The sequence below is a fragment of the Bubalus bubalis genome, chromosome 24 (genome assembly GCF_019923935.1).
Source record: "Bubalus bubalis isolate 160015118507 breed Murrah chromosome 24, NDDB_SH_1, whole genome shotgun sequence".
Classification (NCBI taxonomy): Eukaryota; Metazoa; Chordata; class Mammalia; order Artiodactyla; family Bovidae; genus Bubalus; species Bubalus bubalis.
Window position 1 is genome coordinate 25,461,655 of NC_059180.1, and position 20,392 is coordinate 25,482,046.

The 20,392-nt window shown below is 47.7% G+C and overlaps 1 protein-coding gene across 5 annotated transcripts in view; it reads left to right on the top strand.

The window, feature by feature from the left end:
* Positions 1–20,392, top strand: part of SYT17 (synaptotagmin 17) — an 88,833-nt gene that overhangs the window by 8,304 nt on the left and 60,137 nt on the right. For all 5 annotated transcript variants that reach the window (XM_025274659.3, XM_044935603.2, XM_025274660.3 and 2 more), the window contains exons 4-5: positions 2,773–2,921; positions 5,989–6,608. In XM_025274659.3, the coding sequence (XP_025130444.1) occupies positions 2,773–2,921; positions 5,989–6,608 (769 nt within the window). The remainder of the gene's footprint in view (positions 1–2,772; positions 2,922–5,988; positions 6,609–20,392) is intronic.

A 20,392-nucleotide genomic window follows, 5' to 3' on the forward strand; every position in this document is an offset into this window, starting at 1 on the left:
AGATGAGCTGGGTCTTTGCCTGTGTGATCGGAGGGGACACACCATTAATTGTCACATATGCTTTTGTCGTGTGGGACCTGCAGCTTTCCTGGGCTGGACTGGGCTGATGAGAGTCAGGAAAACCAACTCACCATATGGTACCATCCGACTGGCTCCTTCTATGGCAGTGCCAGAAAGACCCCCACTGAAGAGTGAATTAGGTTATTTCTTTGTCCAAAAATACCTACTATGTGCAGGGTTCTTCCAGGTCTCCTAGGGGATGCCCAGCTCGTTACTGTGGGGCATGTAGTCCGGAGTCTGGTACTGCTGGACTCCACTGGGGTTCTGCCATTCCGTGGTGCAGATGCATTCTCCTTCCCTCCCGCCACCTGACCAGGGCTCCGTTTCCCTGTCTGTAAAAGGGGTAGGGGTGGTTCATAACACCTAACTCCTGGATTGTTTCAAGCCTGAAATGACGGTTCAGATAGAGCATTTAGCACAGTGCCTGGCACATAGTAGGTGCTCAGTAGCTGCTGCCACCTTTGATCCTAATAAAGCAGATGCCAACATTAAGATTTGTAGCCTGTTATGGGAGGGGCGACAAGCCATGCACTCAGGTGACTGTGACACAAAGTAAGTCAGATAAAAGCCACCAGAAATGTGTATTCATTCATTCACTGAAAAAATAAATCAGAGCACCCCACATGTGCCAGGGGCCATGCTAGGAGGGCAGTGGTGAACGAAAAAGACACTGCCTCTGCCTGCATGGGCCTCTGGCTTAGTCTCAGATGCAAAGGAGAAGCAGGCAGGCCACACTGAAAACGAGGTATGTGCTGGAGGGGGACAAAAAAATAGGTGCAGGGGTAAGGGGAGACGGGCTGGGAAGAGGCAACTGGACTGCTGGGTCCTCTCTGAGGAGGTGCTGTTGCAGCTGAGAGCTGAATGATAAGGAGGAATGAGACAGGTGATGGGGCAGGACGAGCATTCCAGGTAGAAGGGACAGAGGGCATGGAGGTTTGGTGGTGGCAGAGCAGGCAGGGGTGGCCCAGTATACCCTGGTACTATGTCTGAGAGGAGGCAGCCAAGGCTTCAGGAAGCAATGGCATTTAAACTGTCCCTTGAAGACTGATGGGAGTTCGCTTTACGGGAGAGAAAGACTGATCTAGTGTGATCCCGTCTCCCTTCCATGCCCCCACCGGCCCCACGTTTCATCTGCTGTGTACTCCTATTCTTGACCAGGAGTGGGAGGCACTGGGCATTGCCCCCGTAACATGCCTGCTTGTCCCAGCTGTGACCCTAGCTTTGGAAGAACATCAGATCCATTTCATGTCATGCACAGGATGCCTCTGACCTCCCAGAACTTGAAATTTGCATTTTTCGAGATTGGTTTCTCCGCAGGTTTAAATGTCAACTTGGGGGATGCAGTCTTGGAAGGTATTGGTCTGTGGCTGTGATGGCTGAGCGGCTTGTTATCAACAGCATCAATCTCACGGCCACTTTGCCAGCTCTCTCCCCTCCTCTTACCCCCACTCCCAGCATCCTCACTAGCTATGTGAGTATTGGGGGATATTAAAGCCACCTCTGCTATAATATTGCTAACATCAGCTAAAATGTATTGAGCATCTACCTGCTGCTGCTGCTGCTGCTAAGTCTCTTCAGTTGTGTCCGACTCTGTGCAACCCCATGGACTGCAGCCTACCAGGCTTCTCCGTCCATGGGATTCTCCAGGCAAGAACACTGGAGTGGGTTGCCATTTCCTTCTCTAAGGCAAGAAAGTGGAAAGTGAAAGTGAAGTCGCTCAGTCGAGCACCTACCTAGAACATACCAAACACTGTTCTAATCATTTTATATATGTTAGCTCGATCTTCAAAGTAACCATGTAAGGCAGGTACTATTATTAGTCCCATTTTACAGACAGGGAGATGGAGGGAGAGAGAGGGACTTGCCTTGAGCCAGCCCTTAAGTACTACTTTGTACCCCAACCCACAAAGAGTGTACTTTCTATTTTTCCAGCATTTCTAATCTTTATTAGGAGAACATTGAGTTGTGGTTGCTGCTATTTACTGGTGTTTCTATGCACCCAACTGTTGTTCTTAAATTATTGATTCTCAGGGCCATTTTGTAGCACAGAGTCTTAGCTGCTGGACCACCACAAAAGTCCCAAGAACCTTTGAGTGACATCGTTACAGGATGTTTTTTTAAGATGTTATAGACATAGTGACTGTTGAAATAACAAGATAATTCTTACCAAAAACTACTTGCAGAAGTTCTAATGCATTTAAACAGCCACGTGGTTCCTTCCAGACTGAAGACTGAGAGGTCCCATCTTGATGGCATCACCAACTCAATGGACATGAGTTTGAGTGAACTCTGGGAGTTGGTGATGGACAGAGAGGCCTGGTGTGCTGCAGTCCATGGAGTCGAAAAGAGTCAGACATGACTGAGTGACTGAACTGAACTGATCTTGGTTTAGTCAGGTGGTGCCCGTGTGGCAATATCCTGAATAAGTTTACATATCCCTTCCCCCACCCCAGCCTCAGCTTTGAAATTATGCAAATTCTTGGCAGATTGTTCTAATTGGGAAATATTCATTTATTTCACATCACTTTTGTGCAAAAAGCAAGACATTATTGAGAATTAAGGGCTATTGAGAATTTATTTCAAATTTGCATTATTCCGAGTTGCATAGACTGGGCCTGAGAGCAATTTCATCCTTGGTCTGTCCCCCATGGGACAGAGGTGCCAGTCCCTGGGGATTCTCTGACAGTCACTGAGACCTCTTCCCTCCTACAGGTTGGCCAGCCGGAGCAGTGACAAGGATGGGGACTCTGTGCACACAGCCAGTGACGTCCCGCTGACCCCACGGACCAACTCCCCAGATCGGAGATGCTCATCCTCAGACACATCTAAGTCTACATACAGCCTGACCCGGAGGATTTCAAGTAAGCCTCTCTGCTCTGACTGTTGGGGGTCCTGGTTCAAGTCAGCTGCCCCTTGGGGTCCATGAAGTACAACCCTGTTATCTGGGTCCCCAGGATAAAGGGAAAGAGCTGGGATTCCCAGATGCTCAACAGCACCCCCAGGGAGAGACATGAAGGACAGGGTTGCCTCTGGCGAGGGAGTGGAATGTGGTGTGACAGCCAGGAGACAGGATGACAGAAAGGTAACGGCAGTGTGACAGAGGAGGGCATCATACTTGATTTCTGCCAAGTTCAGGCAGAAGCAATCATTTGACTGATTTTTGTTTACACTGATCACAAGTTTCATTGAATTGGCTCAGTTGATGATGTTGTCAGCATATATCATTTTAGACCCCGAAAGGCGAGTGTTAGTTACCATGTTACACAGCAGGGCCTGCAAATTCAAGTGACTTGAGGGGCCAGGTGGATTGTGTCAGTGGCTAAGTGCCAAGGGCTGGAGGGAGATAAATATCACCCTAGTGAGTGACAAATGGCAGCCAACTCTTGGCCTGGCACTAGGGCAGGGTGGGGACTGGGGCCAGTTGGGAAGCCAGTGTCTCATTGAAGGGGAGCAGCTGCTACTCAGCTGCAGCCACATGGGATTGTATTACCTGACCTTTCTAAAGAGAAACTGGCAGTCTGGGTTTTTATATGAAACTTCCTTACTTTTCAACCCAAACAGAATGTATCTCTGGGTTGAATTTGGCCCTTGGCCCACTCTAGAGTGGCCACTCAGCACACACACACACACACACACTGTAGCCTGGGTGTAGACCAGAGGGTGTGATTTGGGTGGGGAGGAGAAAGGGTGATAAAGCCAAGAGTCTCCCAGCCTCTTGTCACTAGCCAAGTGTATCTCCTCTGTCTCATGCAGCTGATGTCTGAAATTCACTTAACAGAGGGAAAAGGCTTAAATTCATGAAACTAATCCACTCAGCTGGAAATGATTGAGATCTCTGATCTTTTCTGGGAGTGGATGGGGAAGCAGAAAGAAGTAAATTTCAAGAGCTTAAAATAGTGAAACAGAATGGGTATCTGGCTTCTGTAGCCTCCATCTTTTCATCTGTAGAATAAGACGGCCTGTCTGCCCTGTGCGGACCACTGTCCAATACAGTGGCCACCACAGGCATGTAGCTGAATTGAGATGCACTGTACGTGTTACATACCCACTGGATTTTGAAGCCAGTAAGAAAAAAGAGAGAATTTAGAATGTCTCACTAAAATGTTTTTATATTGGTTACATGTTGAAATGATTATATTTTGGATATATTGGTTTAAATAAAATATAAAAATTAATTTCACCTTCTTCTTTGTACTTTTACATAATTGTGGCTACAAGAAAATTTTAAGTTGCCTTTGTGGGCTTCGATGGACATGAGTTTGAGCATGCTTCGGGAGTTGGTGATGGACAGGGAAGCCTGGCGTGCTGCAGGCCATGGGGTCACAAAGAGTCGGACATGACTGAGTGACTGAACTGAAGTGTGGCCTTGTATGTCTGTATCTGGTTCACGTTTTATTTTCTCTTGTATAGCGCTGGTCTAGATGATTCCTAAATCTTGCTTCCAGCTCTATACAGAGATGACCGCATTTAGCACAGAGTTATCAGGGTGCAACCATGCACTGGCAAGGGCTCATGGTTTTAGCCAACAGGCAGGTATTTGGGCAATCAACAAGATGCCATGAAAGAACAAATACTATGCCATTTTCCCAACCACATGAGGAATCTCATAGTCAGACTCCTAAGCATCTGCAGAGTAGGACATGGTTACCCGGGGAGCTTGAACCAGGCAGGTGTTGGTTTCACTTATGCCAGATGAGTAAATTCTAGAAATCCACTCCAGCAGAGGGTGTAAAATTAACAGTACTATGTGGAGCACCTAAACATTTGCTAAGAGAGTAGATCTTATGTTCTTAACAAACACACAAAAGTAAGTAAATGAAGAAGGCAGGAGGAAGCTTTTGAAAGTGATGGATAGTTTATGGAATAAACTGTGGTGATGGAGTCACGGGTGCATACTTATCATCAAAGCCATCAAGTTGTGTAGATTGAATATGGACAACTTTTTGTGTGTCAGTCATACCTCAATTAAGTGCTTTAAAAGAGAAAAGAGTGCCATGAGGTTATTGCTAGAATAGAGAGATGAGCAAAGATGGCAACAATGAACCTGGGAGCGGCAAACTCTTCTGCTTAACGGGGAGGGGAGAGGCACCCCGAAAGTGACAAGCTGTGAATGTGATCCTTGAAGAGTGTAATAGTTACCATTCAGTGCCTCTCACCACGTGCACGTTCTGTGCTGAGCCCTCTCCAAGCATCGCTCAGTGAGTTTTCACCACTATCTTTGATGTGGTTGCTATGATTGGCTCCATGTTACAGATGGGAAAACCGAGTGTGTCAAATGTGCCTGGAGTCACTTGGCTTGTTACTAGGGAGTCACATGGATCACAAGGAAGTAGCTGGGTTGGAATTTGATCCAGACACTGGCCCCAGAGCCCACTCTGTGAAAGTGGAGGCAGTATGGGGGAATGGTTAGAGTCGGACCCTGGGGCCAGATAGTGGGGCTCAGATCCTGGCTCCTCCTACAAGTTGTGTGCTTGGCGAGTTACTTAGAGTTTCTGTTTCCTCATCTGTAAAGTGAAGGTAATAGTCACTGGCTAATACCTTGTGAAGGCTGTGAGTGTGAAAGTGTTAGTCGCTCAGTCGTGTCCGACTCTTTGCAAGCCCATGGACTGTAGCCCGCCAGGCTTCTCTGTCCATGGAATTCTCCAGGCAAGAATACTGGAATGGGTAACCATTCCCTTCTCCATGTATGCAGGGCATTTAGAGCAGTGCCTGGCAATTAGCTGCCGTGGAGATGGGGATGTTTGTGCCGCTGCCCTTCCTTTCATAGAGTAAATAAGAGGATTTCCAGGAGTGGAGAGCACATGCAAAGAGCATTATGAAGCAGAGCAAACAATGTGAGAATCTACGAAAGGTCCTTGATCTCACACATCGGCCCAGATCCAGTCCAGTTCTTGGTGGTGTTAATTGTTATTTCTGCTGGGTGTGTAGGTCTCGAGTCCAGACGGCCCAGTTCCCCACTGATTGATATTAAGCCCATCGAGTTCGGCGTTCTCAGCGCCAAGAAAGAGCCCATCCAGCCCTCGGTGCTCAGACGGACCTATACGCCAGATGATTACTTCAGAAAGTTCGAGCCCCGCCTGTACTCCCTCGATTCCAACAGTGATGACGTGGACTTCCTGACGGACGCGGAGATCCTGTCCAAGTACCAGCTGGGCATGCTGCACTTCAGCACGCAGTACGACCTGCTGCACAACCACCTGACCGTGCGTGTGATCGAGGCCCGGGACCTGCCGCCCCCCATCTCCCACGACGGCACGCGCCAGGACATGGCGCACTCCAACCCCTACGTCAAGATCTGCCTGCTGCCGGACCAGAAGAACTCCAAGCAGACCGGAGTCAAACGCAAGACCCAGAAGCCGGTGTTCGAGGAGCGCTACACTTTCGAGATCCCCTTCCTGGAGGCTCAGAGGAGGACCCTGCTCCTGACCGTGCTGGACTTCGATAAGTTCTCACGCCACTGCGTCATCGGCAAGGTGGCTGTGCCTTTGTGCGAGGTCGACCTGGTGAAGGGCGGACACTGGTGGAAGGCGCTGATTCCCAGTTCTCAGGTAAGGGGCGGGTTGGCAGTGTCTCCTACTAGGAGCTTTGTAAAAAATGATTATTATTTTTTTAATCTCAATATTTAAGTTTTGGAGGTGTTTTTTTTTTTTTTTTTTTTGCATTTTTAAAACTTTTGATTTTGAAATAATTTTTTGACTCCCAAGAAGTTGCAAGAACAGTACAGGGAGTCCTGTGTGTTCTTCATCCAGCTTCCTGGATGGTAAATCTCATATGATCTGTGTACACTAGGATACCAAGAAACTGCTGTTGGTAGCTAAACTAGACTTTATGCAATTTTCACCAGTTTTTTTTTTTATGTTCATTTATTTATTTGGCTGCATTGGGTGTTAGTTGCGGCACACAAGATCGTGAATCTTTGTTGCATCCTGTAGGATCTTTAGTTGTGGCATGTGGGATCTAGTTCCCCGGCCAGGGTCAAACCCAGGTCCCCTGCATTGGGAGTGCAGAGTCCTGGCCACTGGACCACCAGGGAAGTCCCTTCACCAGCATCTCCTGTGTGGGTGTGCATGCAAGTGTGTGTGTGTGTGTGTGTAGTTCTATGAAATTATATCACATGTGTGGATTCAGGTAACCAGCACTACCCCTGGGAGCTTTTTGTCATTGATGCTGGGTTATTTACTAAGGAGAATTATTGTCCAGAGTACGAAGCTATCTGTCATTTTGACTTTCAGAAATTGATCTGGGAAAAACAAGATGAGGGCTGAAGACCGGGATGATGGGTGATTGTTTTTCAGGTGAATTGTAAGATTAGCTTCCTTCCCTTTTCCAGCCCAGTGACACGCAGTGGGCTGCCTGGGGAGCTAACCATGAACCAAGCCCTCTCCCCAGTGGGCTTTAGGGTCCCTTCCTGGGGCATTCTGTGGGCCGGAGGACAGCAGTGCGTTTACTGTGGGTGGAAAGATGCGGGGGGAGTCCAGGGGAAAAAGACCCAGTTGGAGGCTGGTCAAGACCATCGATGACAGACAGTGATCCTTGTAATGCAAATGGGGTTACTTTGCATCGAATACGCCAAGGTGCTTCTAAAGCTGAGCTCTGCTGGCCAGGGAGTTGATGATCCAGCATCACTTTTGGGATGCACGTGTTAAACATGAGGACTGGAGGGGCTGCTACATTGTATGTGTGTATATACACATCTTCAAAGCTGTCACTCTCTTAGTTTGGATTCCCCAAGAAAAAGAAGACTCTCAGGCAAGGGAGTCATTTAATAGGGAGGTGACACTGGAGGAAATACCAAGAGCAGGTAGGAATGTCATTTAAAAGATGCAGGTATCAGGCCAGCCACCACTGTGGTGCCTGGAGCAGAAACCTGCTAGGGGAGCCAGGAGCCAGTGTCGGACATAGGCCTAAGAGCCTTTCCTCCCAAGAGGCAAGGGAGCCTGGGTGTTAATACACCACCTCCTGTCAGTCACTGAACAAGGGCTGGGGGGTGGGGAGGTTCATTTCCTGGTATTTCTGGCTTGTGACACTGGCCGGTACAGAGACCCTTGACATCCACAGATGCAAAATATGTACAAGAGCTGGCAGATCCGTGTAGGCAGGAATGATCGTGGCCGGGAGAAGGTAGTTAGTGTCTGCTGTAATCCTAAGTTTGCCTTCCCATCACACAATCAGGATATATGGGATCATGTCATGTATCCTCCTCGATATTTGAGATCGAGGTTTTCAGCTGTCAAGAAAATTATGTGGACAGAGGGAGACCCACCAAACACGATAAATTCCAGTTTCCACTCTTTGTGTCAGGGCAGAGCCCTGGAGGGGGAGGGTCTGGACATGCCCACAGGTTGGTTCCTCTAGGTCTTGGCTGAGTGTTATCTTGGCTGAAATGGAAAGTTCCGGGTGCACCTCCCCTGGTGCGGTTCCTGAAAGCTGGGGCCAGGGGCTGGGGGTGGGTGCAGGTCGTTAATTTAGGAGGTGATCCCAGGAAGCAAGAGGAAGGGTTGGGGAGGAGACAGAGAAGGAGGGACATCAAAGCCAGGGGTGGTTCTGAAGGGCGCCCTTCTGGCACTGGGGTGGGTATGGACTCCATCCTTGCCCAGCGGCCAGGTGGGCTCCCCAAACCTCACAGAAGGGCTGGGGCAGAAAAGCGAAGGCGCCCAGGTGTGCTGCTGTCTGCCTGAACTGAGACTGGTCTGTGGGAGCATCCGTCACTTCACCCCCGCCCTGGGCACTCCCCGTCCCCTTCTGCTTTGTTTTTCTCCATGGCACTTACCATCCCATAGACTGTGTATTTTATGGTCTGCGTCCCCTGCTGGTATGTGAACCTCACGAGGGCAGTAACTTTTGTCTGTTTTGTTCACGTCTTTCTCCGTGATGAGCAGTGATGAGCAGCTGATGGTGCTCAGCAATATTTACTGAATGAGTGGAGGATGGAATGATCCCCAAAGCGAATTTCCTTCTTCCCTCCCTCCCTCTTTCCTCCCTTCCTTCTTCTTCTTCCTTCTCATGTAATGAGAGGCTCATGGAAATCGAAGCGAGAGTCTAGACTCCCATCTCAAGCTTGCTCTGGAGTAGATGCTCTTTGAGTGGGCACGTCAACTGTCTGTTGGGGTGTCTAGAAGCAGAGCTTGAGATAGAATTTCGAGGTGGCTTAGTTTCCTTAGGGTTGTTGTGACAAAGCACCACAAACTGGGTGGCTTAAAACTGTAGTTTATTGTTTTACAATTTGGAGGTTTTGAGTCCAAGATCAAGGTGCTGGTGGGGCCGTGCTTCCTCTGAAGCCTGGAGGGGATCCTTCCTTGCCTCTTTCCAGCTTCTAGTGGTTGTTGGCAATCTTGGATTACAACTGCATCACTCTGATCTCTGCCTCCCTCCTCCCATGGCCTTCTCTCTGTGTGTTTCTGTGTCTTTTCTTACAAGGACATTAGTCATGTTGGATTAGGGGCCACCCTGTTCCAGGATGACCTCATCTAATCACATCTGGAAAGAAGGTCACATCCTGAGGTCCTGGGGGCCGGGATGTCGGGTCACCTTTAGGGGACACAATTCAACCCACAAAGGGATGCAGGAGAAAACTCTGCAAGGCAGGCTGTGAAATGGCCTAGGTGAGGGTGACTGCCAAGCGAGGCTGAGCCTCTGCCTGGTGTGTGGTTGGGAGGGGAACTCTGGATCCTGGACTTCACTGCAGCGTTTCTTCCTTTAGACAAGGGAGCCAGCCAGCCCTGATCACAGGTTTCTGGCGGGGACCATACTGGGAAATCTGATTTTTAGCTGGGCAGCCCTGGGCCTCCCTGAAGCCTCTGTTTCTTTGAAACAGTGGTTCTAAACAGGGGTAGTTTTGGTCCCAGGACATTTGGCAGTGCTGGGAGAAATTTGAGGTTTGGTGGTTGGGATAGTTCTGGTGGGTAGAGATTAGGAATGCTGCTAAACTGCCTGCAAAGCACAAGACAGACCCCACAACACAGAAGATCTAGCCCCAGATGGTCCATAGTGCCGAGGGCGAGAAAGCCTGCTGTGTGGTGAAGGGGAGGGTGGAGGGTGGAGGACAGAACAGGGTCTGCCATGAAAAGGTGAGATGGGAGCTGGACTGTTCCCTGTTGGGGAAGGAGGGTTTTCCAGGGAGAGACAGTGGTCAGGGTCAGGCCACAGGGCAGAGCTCCAGGGAGCTACTTTGCTTTTCATTCCAAATGTGGGAAAGGAGATACTGGTTTTGAACAAAAATCCACATCAGGCAAAATAGGCCTGCATTGGAGACAGAAAATAAAATCCACACACAGTGTGCCCAGGCAGTCACATGGCCATCACCGCTGATTTCCACTGGAGGCGGGCGTCTGTCTTCAACAAAGTGCTCCGAGGATGCAGCTGTGTGTGGGGTGGAAGCAGTTTCTCGTTTTCAGCCTGACTTCACAGTTTGTGGGTCAGAGTGACTCCTAGGATCTGTTAGTCCTACAGTCTCCACCGTGGGGACCCCATGCGGACATGGGTTGCTGGTTGTAGGACCAGCTTGTAGGCATCCTCTGGCTCATGGCAGAATGTCTCAGCTGTTTTGTGCCTTTGAACACAAGACATGAGTGTGTCTTTGATCTTGGCATTCAGGGAATCAGCAGCTAATGGAACTACTGCAGACTGGGCCTCATTGAGAAGGTTGGCTCAAAAGATAGTGGAAATGAAGACATAGGAATATGAAGTGTGTGGGATGATTGATGTGGTATGAAGTTATACTGGACGCCAAGAGAAATTCTCTCATCCGAGTGGATTGAAATGAATTGATGCTTTGGCCATTTAGAGGTGAAATCCGTGTAGTCTCAACTCTTTTAAAAAAAATTATTAATAATTGTGACAAAACACACATAAAATTAACCATCTTATCCACTTTTAAGTGTACAGTTCAGTGGTATTGAGTACATACACATACATCGTCATCCCCATTCATATCCAAACTCTCATCTCACAAAATAAAGCTGTGTCTTCATTAAACAGTAGCTCCCCATACTCTGCTGGCCCCAGCCCCTGGCAGCCACCACTCAACTTTCTGTTTGACTACTCTGGGTACTTGTTATAAATGGAATGACACAATATTTTCTATTTGAGGCTGGTTTATTTCATGTAGCATAATGTTCTCAAGGTTCATCCATGTTGTCACCTGTGGCAGGATTTCCTTTTGAAGGCTGGGTAGTATTCCATTGTGTGGGTAGATCACATATTGTTTGTTCATACATCCATTGATGGAAGCTTGGTTGTTTCTACCTTTTGGTTATTGTGATTAATGCTCCTGTGAACATGGATATACAATTATTTCTTTATTGTTTTTTTTAAGTCAGAAAAAAATTCAGGATGAAGGATATTCATTTCTCTAGAGATCGTGTTGTTTGGGGAAGGAAGGAGGAGGGAGCTGGAGAGGCCCTGTGGACATGCTGGAAACTCACAGAGCATTAGGAGGAGCCAGAGGTCTTCTTCCAGCCCTTTCACGAGTTCCACTGGGACTGGCGTCATGTAGCCTCATGGATCTTGGTTTGCTCGTGTCGAGTGGAGACATGGTACCTACTGCCCTCTCCCTTGCAGTGCATCTCTTGGGATGTAAACTCTTCTCAAGAGAAATTAACTTCTGACTGTGAAAGCCCTCAAATTAAGGAAAATTGTAAATAGACTGTACATTATAAATATGCAGTAAAAGTATTGTACATACATAAACCATCCATATATTTAGTCAATGAGTATTTGTTGGGTGCTTGTCATTTTCTAGGGGCTGGGGCTACTAATTTCACTCTATACTCATGAGTGTCTACTATGAGCTAAGCAATGTTCTAAACATGCTCACTTGTTTATCTCATAAGCATTCATTTTACAAAAGGGGAAAATGGGCTGTGGGTCTCCCAGACCTCAGTAAGTTCTCTCAGCCCCTTAAGACAGAGAAAAGTTAAGTGATTTGTCCATGCTCAGTAGTAGAACTGAGGGCCTTTGGCTTGAAAAATGATGTGTCATAACCAAGACATTAGACTGGTTCTCTGCAGCAAGCAAAACAAAGGCGCTGACCTCAGGGAGCTTATGTTCTAGTGGACAGAGGTGGGCAGTGAGTGAATGAGTTAACACATCCTGCCTCTTGGCATTGTCTCTGCCAAGAGGAAAAATAAAGCAGGATTAGGGGCTGGAGAGGGGTGGCCAGCTGGTGAGAATGGGGAAGCTGTTCCAGGTGGGTGAGGAGATGGCATTTAAGTAGAGAGCCAGGAGGACTGAAGGAGTGAGCCTGGGGGATGTTCAGGGAAGAGCATTTAAACAGTGAGTACAGAAAGTGCAAAGGCCCTGAGGCCGGGTGTGAGGCTAGAGAGTGAGTGAGGGGAGAGCACCAGGAGGTGAGGTTGAACTGGGAAAAAAGGCCACATCACATCGACCTTGTAGGCTGAGGTAAAGACTTGGATTTTATTCCTGTGGGTGTGAGAAGCCCTGGAGTGTTTTGAGAAGGAGGGGTGACCCAGCCAGGCTGCCTGGAGAGACCTATCAGTTGGGGAGACACCATACTTAATTTCCAAAATATATAAAGTACTCCAATGACTCATAAATAAAAGACAAAGTTCAGTTTTTAAATGGGCAATAGTTTTGAACAGATGTTTCACAGAAGACACATGCAGTGATCTAAAAGCACATGGAAAAGTGCTCAGCTTCATTATCCATTAGAGAAATGCAGGTTAAAACCTTAGTCAGACCACACCTATCAGAATGACTAAAATCACAGAGACTGACAACACGCAGTGCTGGTGAGCACGTGGAGCCACCGGAACTCTCAGACTGTGTTGTGGGCACATCACGTGATGTAACCCCCTTAGGAAGAAATTCTAGTAGTTGCTTGTAAAACTAAGCAAATCTACCCCATGAACGAGCAGTGCCACCCCAAAGAGAAATGAAAATGTTGCGTCTACACAAAAACTTGTACATGCACATTCAAAAAAACTCTATATGTGATAGATGGCCCCAAACTAGAAATCGCCCAGGTGCTCATCATCAGAGTAAGGGATAACAAATTTATTGTTTATTCATATAATGAAACATTATTCAGCAATAAAGGAAAAAGGATACACACAGATATTGATACACACAGCATGGATGAATGTCACAAACATTATGCTAAGTAGAACATCCTGCTGACAACCATTATGCAAAATAGAAGCCAGACCGAAGAGAGCATGACTTGCATATATTTAAAGTTTAAGAACTGCATATATATAAAGTTGCATATATATAAAGTTCAAGACAGTATACAGCCTTGACGTACTCCTTTTCCTATTTGGAACCAGTCTGTTGTTCCATGTCCAGTTCTAACTGTTGCTTCCTGGCCTGCATATAGGTTTCTCAAGAGACAGGTCAGGTGGTCTGGTATTCCCATCTCTTTCAGAATTTTCCACAGGTTATTGTGATCCACACAGTCAAAGGCTTTGGCATAGTCAATAAAGCAGAAATAGATGTTTTTCTGGGACTCTCTTGCTTTTTCAATGATCCAGTGTATGTTGGCAATTTGATCTCTGGTTCCTCTGCCTTTTCTAAAACCAGCTTGAACATCTGGAAGTTCACGGTTCATGTATTGCTGAAGCCTGGCTTGGAGAATTTTGAGCATTACTTTACTAGCGTGTGAGATGAGTGCAATTGTGCAGTAGTTTGAGCATTCTTTGGCATTGCCTTTCTTTGGGATTGGAATGAAAACTGACCTTTTCCAGTCCTGTGGCCACTGCTGAGTACATCAAGGCTGTATACTGTCACCCTGCTTATTTAACTTATATGCAGAGTACATCATGAGAAACACTGGAAGAAGTTTCAAGAACTTCAAGCCCTTCAAGTTCAAGAGAAGGGCTGGAAGAAGCACAAGCTGGAATCAAGATTGCTGGGAGAAATATCAATAACCTCAGATATGTAGATGACACCACCCTTATGGCAGAAAGTGAAGAGGAACTAAAAAGCCTCTTGATGAAAGTGAAAGAGGAAAGTGAAAAAGTTGGCTTAAAGCTCAACATTCAGAAAACGAAGATCATGGCATCTGGTCCCATCACTTCATGGCAAATAGATGGGTAAACAGTGGAAACAGTGTCAGACTTTATTTTTGGGGGTCCAAAATCACTGCAGATGGTGACTGCAACCATGAAATTAAAAGACGTTTACTCCTTGGAAGGAACGTTATGACCAACCTAGATAGCATATTCAAAAGCAGAGACATTACTTTGCCAACAAAGATCCGTCTAGTCAAGGCTATGGTTTTTCCAGTGGTCATGTATGGATGTGAGAGTTGGACTGTGAAGAAAGCTGAGCGCCGAAGAATTGATGCTTTTGAACTGTGGTGTTGGAGAAGACTCTTGAGAGTCCCTTGGACTGCAAGGAGATCCAACCAGTCCATTCTGAAGGAGATCAGCCCTGGGATTTCTTTGGAAGGAATGATGCTAAAGCTGAAACTCCAGTACTTTGGCCACCTCGTGCGAAGAGTTGACTCATTGGAAAAGGCTCTGATGCTAGGAGGGATTGGGGGCAGAAGGAAAAGGGGATGACAGAGGATGAGATGGCTGGATGGCATCACCGACTCGATGGACGTGAGTTTGAGTGAACTCTGAGAGTTGGTGATGGACAGGGAGGCCTATGCTATGCTATGCTATGCTAAGCCACTTCAGTCGTGTCCTACTCTGTGTGACCCCATAGACGGCAGCCCACCAGGCTCCCCCTTCCCTGGGATTCTCCAGGCAAGAACACTGGAGTGGGTTGCCATTTCCATCTCCAATGCATGAAAGTGAAAAGTGAAAGTGAAGTCGCTCAGTTGTGTCCGACTCTAGCGACCCCATGGACTGCAGCCTACCAGGGTCCTCCTTCCATGGGATTTTCCAGGCAAGAGTACTGGAGTGGGGTGCCATTGCCTTCTCCGGGACAGGGAGGCCTGGTGTGCTGCAATTCATGGGGTCGCAAAGAGTCGGACACGACTGAGTGACTGAACTGAACTGAAAGTTCAAGAATCACAAAATTAATCTATGGTAAAAAATTGAGATGGTGGTTGTGACTGGAGAAGGGGATTGACTGGAAAGGAGCCAAAGGGAAATTTCTGGACACATAGTGATGGGGCATTGGGTACACAGGTGTATGCACTTTCAAACTCATCACTTAAGGTTTACACACTTCGTTGCATATAAATTCTATCTGGAAAATGAAACAGCCATAAATGCATTTTGGTTAATGATATGCCTGCTGAAGTGTCCAGGGCCCTAGTGCCTGCAGCTTACTTTAAAATGCACTCAAAAAAGATCAATAGATATGCAGTAAAGCAATTACAGCATGCTTTTAAAATATTAGTTGCAGAATTAACATTAATAACTGTTCATTTTAGAGTCTTGATGATGTATTTAAACAGGTCCATAGTATAGTTATTTCAGCTTCTCTGTATTTGAAAATGTTGGGGAACACCAGTTAGGAGTAATATGCTGCGGGCTTCGAGGCGGGAGGTGGTGCTGGCTGGACCTGGGTAGAAGGAGGAGTAGACAAGTGGCCAGCTTGGGAGACGATTTGAAGGCAGTCTTTGATGCCCAGAACCAGCCCTTAGACTTTACACTCCAGCTTCAGGGGTGCTGTTATGGAGAGCTTTCAAGCAGAGGGGGGATTTTCAAACAGGGGATGCCACCGTTGTCTTCACCAGCAATCAGAATCAGTCAGGAGCTGTGGCCGTGGGGCTCCCAGATGTCAGCCTCCCAGATTCCAGTTTCCTAAGACTTGAGTGAACCTGCTCTTGAGTGAATGCGCTGGGAGATTCTGATGCAGGTGAACCGTGGACCTCATTCTGGGAAGCACTTGAGTGGCCATTGGAAGGCAGAAAGGGCTTGGCTGTTAGAGCTGGACAGACATGTCTGAGGTGTGGTCTCACTGGTCAGCTACTATGATGGTTTAATGGGCCAGTCTGGCTGTTGTTACCATTGTATTTTATGGAGCCATTCGAGCAGGCTCAGGGTGGTGTGCTCTTAGACATTCTTGGGAGATAATTCTGACTTGTGTAGGGTGTGGTATCTTTTATTAGAAAGCCAGATTGCCTGCTGAGGAAGAATGTTTGCTTTGAGCCTAAAAGAAAATGTGCTTAGTGAAAAGTGATATTTGCACACCTGGCTGCTGGATATTTATGTTTTGAAAACTACTTTAATGTGAGACTTGTTTTATCCAAAGGAACCCCTCCCTCTTAGATCTTCGATGCCTATAACTCAGAGCCTTGGAAGTGAATCCTGTGTGTGTTTCCTTTGCTGCAGATAAATCAGTCCAGTTCAGTTCAGTTCAGTCACTCAGTCGTGTCTGACTCTTTGCGACCCCATGAACTGCAGCATACCAGGCTTCCCTGTCCATCACCAACTTCCAGAGCTTGCTCAAATTCGTGTCTGTCGAGTCAGTGATGCCATCCAACCATCTCATCCTCTGTCGTCCCTTTCTCCTCCTTCCTTCAATCTTTCCCGGCATCAAGATCTTTTCCAATAAATCAGTTTCATTAGGTGGCCAAAGTATTGGAGCTTCAAAAAGTCAGAGGTGGTAGTAATAATTGTGTTCTGGTTCTCACCACGTGCCGGACCCTGGGCTCAGTGTGACTCTTATGATACCCCTCCAGATAGATGCCATTGGCACCTGCATGTTATAGTTGGGGATCCTGAGCCTCAGGAGGGTTTCCTTTATGGCTCAGCTGGTAAAGAATCCGCCTTCAGTCATTCCCTGGGTTGGGAAGATCCCCTGGAGAAGGGAAAGGCTACCCACTCCAGCATTCTGGGCTGGTGAATTCCATGGACTGTATAGTCCATGGGGTCACAAAGAGTTGGACATGGCTGAGTGACTCACTTTCACTTTTCTGAGCCTCAGGGAGGTTGAGAAACTTACCCAAAATTGCACAGCTGTGGTAGGGACTTGAACCCGAGACTGACTCCAAGCCCACATCCTTGACCACTGCAAATTAATCTAATTAAGGGGAAAATCCTGGCTGAGGACTTTCAAAACTGACTTAACTTGATAAGTGTAACTTGAATGTGATAAGACTGTATTCCTCATAAGTATACCCAGATTATTATCTCAGTATGTATCTTGCTTCTTTCTTAAAAAAATTCTGTTTGCTTGGAACCTCTTAAGTGCCTTCAGAGTCTAAGGAGTGAGCTGGTGGCCATCCTTAGGGGCACCAAACTGATTGGATTTTTGGAAATGGCCAAAGGATAGTCTGATTCGGTAACCAAGAGAAATATCAGTGTGGGGACTTCTGTTTCGGTTGAGCAATAGAAGCAAAATTGCATGACTCTGAAGTAAATAAGTTTACTTTCTTATGTGGCTCCAAATCTTGGTTACAACTGACAGAACCCTGTCTTAAACTTCCTTCCGCCAAAGACAAAAGTCTGGCTGTGTGAGCTCCAGCTACCACCGAGTCTGAGGGGTCTGGTTGTCCTGGGAGCCCTCAGCTGGAATGTTCCTCAGCCTGCCGCCCTCTGTTGTCTTTCTTCTCAGGAAGGTGCTTCCCCTGGGGAAGCAAAAGTGGCTGCGAGTTGCCCCGGGCTTACCTCCTGCCAGTTGGGCAGTACTTGTGTAAAGTTCCAGGAGTCCCAGGGAGGCTTCTCAGGGGCCTGGCTCCCCTAACCGCCCCCTCCTCATGCACAGTGGAGGCTGGCTCATCACAGCCCTTGGAGGCCTGGAAGTGAGAAGGACTGTGGTTTCAGAGAAGGAGCATGACTGGCTCCTTACTTTGCATTCGTGGCCACAGTTTTCTCTTTGTTCTTGCTGCCTCTTCTCTGGCTGATGTCCCCACTGAAGGATGTTGGCGGGCTGGGGTTCAAGAGCTGGCCCTGGTGGCAGGCACTTGTCAGCTGTTTGGAAGGTCCTGGAAGTGGGTGGACTTCTAGCCCTGGGAGTGTCTCCCATGGCCTCTTACTGTTGGGGTCCCTTCTCTAGAAGGGCAGCCCTGGAAGGTGGATGGTGGTCAGATGGTCCAATCCCAGCTACCTTCTCTGGGGCTCACTACCCCCTACGAGAGTCATCTCTTGGCTAGGTTGGGTTCCCTAGAAGTAGACCCTGAGACCAAGATTTTAAGTGCAAGTATTTTATTTAAGGAGTCTTGTCAGGAAAAACCAGTGTTATCAGGCAAGTTACCACAGTGGACATCTGGATCATGATCCTCCTGGGTTCTTGGTATAGGTTGCCCCTGGGGTGAGGGTGGTGGAGCATATGTTCACCATTGCCCAACAGACACAGGTTGAAGGATGCTTCCAGGAATCCATATACCCAAGGAGAGTGTGTTATTGAACCAAACTAGTGCCTGGAAAATCCCATGGACGGAGGAGCCTGGTAGGCTGCAGTCCATGGGGTCGCTAAGAGTTGGACACGACTGCACGACTTCACTTTTACTTTTCACTTTCATGCACTGGAGAAGGAAATGGCAACCCACTCCAGTGTTCTTGCCTGGAGAATCACAGGGACGGGTGGGCTGTCTCTGGGGTCGCACTGAGTCGGACACGACTGAAGCAACTTAGCAGCAGCAGCAGCAGGGTCCACTTGCCCTCAAGCAGTAAAGCCAGTTTACTAACATCAGGTTGTGGTGAAGGAAAGTACAGCCTTTATTTCAGGACACCAAACAAGGAGAATGGGCAGCTCATGCTCAATAGACCCAAACTTCCCAATGACTTTTAGGGAAGGAGTTTTAAAGGCATTGTGTAAGAGGGGGCTTCAGGGTACATAATCAGCTTGTGCACGGTTCTCAGATAGGTTGGCATCAAGGTGAAGTTTCAAGCATCATCAGACTTTCTGATTTCAACTAGTCTAGGATCTATGTTCTTGCAGTCAGCTTTTTCCATCTATTGAGGGGAGAGGTCTACTTCCCGTAAAAACAACTTAGGAATGTGTGTCAAGTCTTTATCTATTACATGTCTTTCAGGGAATTGGGAGTTTTTTGATCTGTAGATTTATAGTCTAAATTGTTACCAGTTTCTGAGTCCAGTAGCTCTTCTTTGTTTCTACATCTTCAGTTTTCTAATCATCAACTTCTGAGCCAGTCTTTAGAGACTCAGGGGAGGCCTGGTAGACTAAAGCAAGTCCTTGACTTCAAAGGACAAGGACCTGGGTCTACTGTGTGGTTTCAGTCCCCCCCTTTTCTTTGATGCTCCACAATCTTGAGGGGAGCAGGTTCAGGAAAAGAAAGGAAGTAAAGTTTTGGATCAAGAGGCTAATCATAAACTCAGGAGAGGAGCTCAGTTTTAGGGGGGACTCCGTCTCAAGACGGAGAAGGCAATGGCACCCCACTCCAGTACTCTTGCCTGGAAAATCCCATGGATGGAGGAGCCTGGTGGGCTGCCGTCCGTGGGGTCGCTAAGAGTCGTACATGACTGAGCAACTTCACTTTCACTTTTCACTTTCATGCATTGGAGAAGGAAATGGCAAGCCACTCCAGTGTTCTTGCCTGGAGAATCCCAGGGATGGGGGAGCCTGATGGGCTGCCGTCTATGGGGTCGCATGGAGTCAGACACGACTGAAGCGACTTAGCAGCAGCAGCAGCCGTCTCAAGAGGACCCTGGCATCCAGAGACTCCATGGGCAGAGAGTCTGAGGGCTGGCCAGCACTAGGGGCCAGCACCCACAGTATCACCACACTTGACCTCGTCACGTTGAGGGCTCCGAGTGTAGGGTCATCCATGTTCCCCCTTCCCTCTCCATTCTCTTTTGCCCTTGGCAGGAAGGTGTAAAGCAGGTGAGCAAGACCGCTGGCTATGCAGATGCCCATGGAAAAAAAGACTCTGGTCTCCCCTCCTTGAGGAGGCACCTGACCTTTGCAAGTGACCAGGCAGCCATCTCTCTCCGTTTTGAGTGGGTGGGCAGGGACAGTCACCAGCCCTTCCCACTTGGCCAGTGTCTCCCCTCTGCTCATAGAGGTGGGGAAGGGGGATGGTTTTGAAAACTGCTGGACCCAGTCTGTGCCTCTTACAAATCCCAAAGGGAGGCAATTGGTCCCTAGCTTTGGGCCCAGGCAGTCACTCTGTGGTCAATAGGCAAAGTCCACCCACCCCCCACTGCATTCTGTCCATGTACAGCTAAAGGCTTGGCCAGACCCTCTGTAACATCAGCTTTTGTGATTTATTCTTTATATCTTTTTAGAAGGAACTTGATAGGAAGGAACTTGAAGGAACTTGATAGGTTTTTTTTAATTGAATAAATATCATGTGTAAAGAGTATTAGCTTTTGAGTTAGACTGACCTGGTTACGGTCCTGGCTTCATTACCATCTGCATAAACTTGGGTCCTGCTCCTCACCAGTAAATCAGGGATGATAATTCTACTGCGAGGGGAGTTGGGGGAGTATTGTGACGATAAGAGTAATTT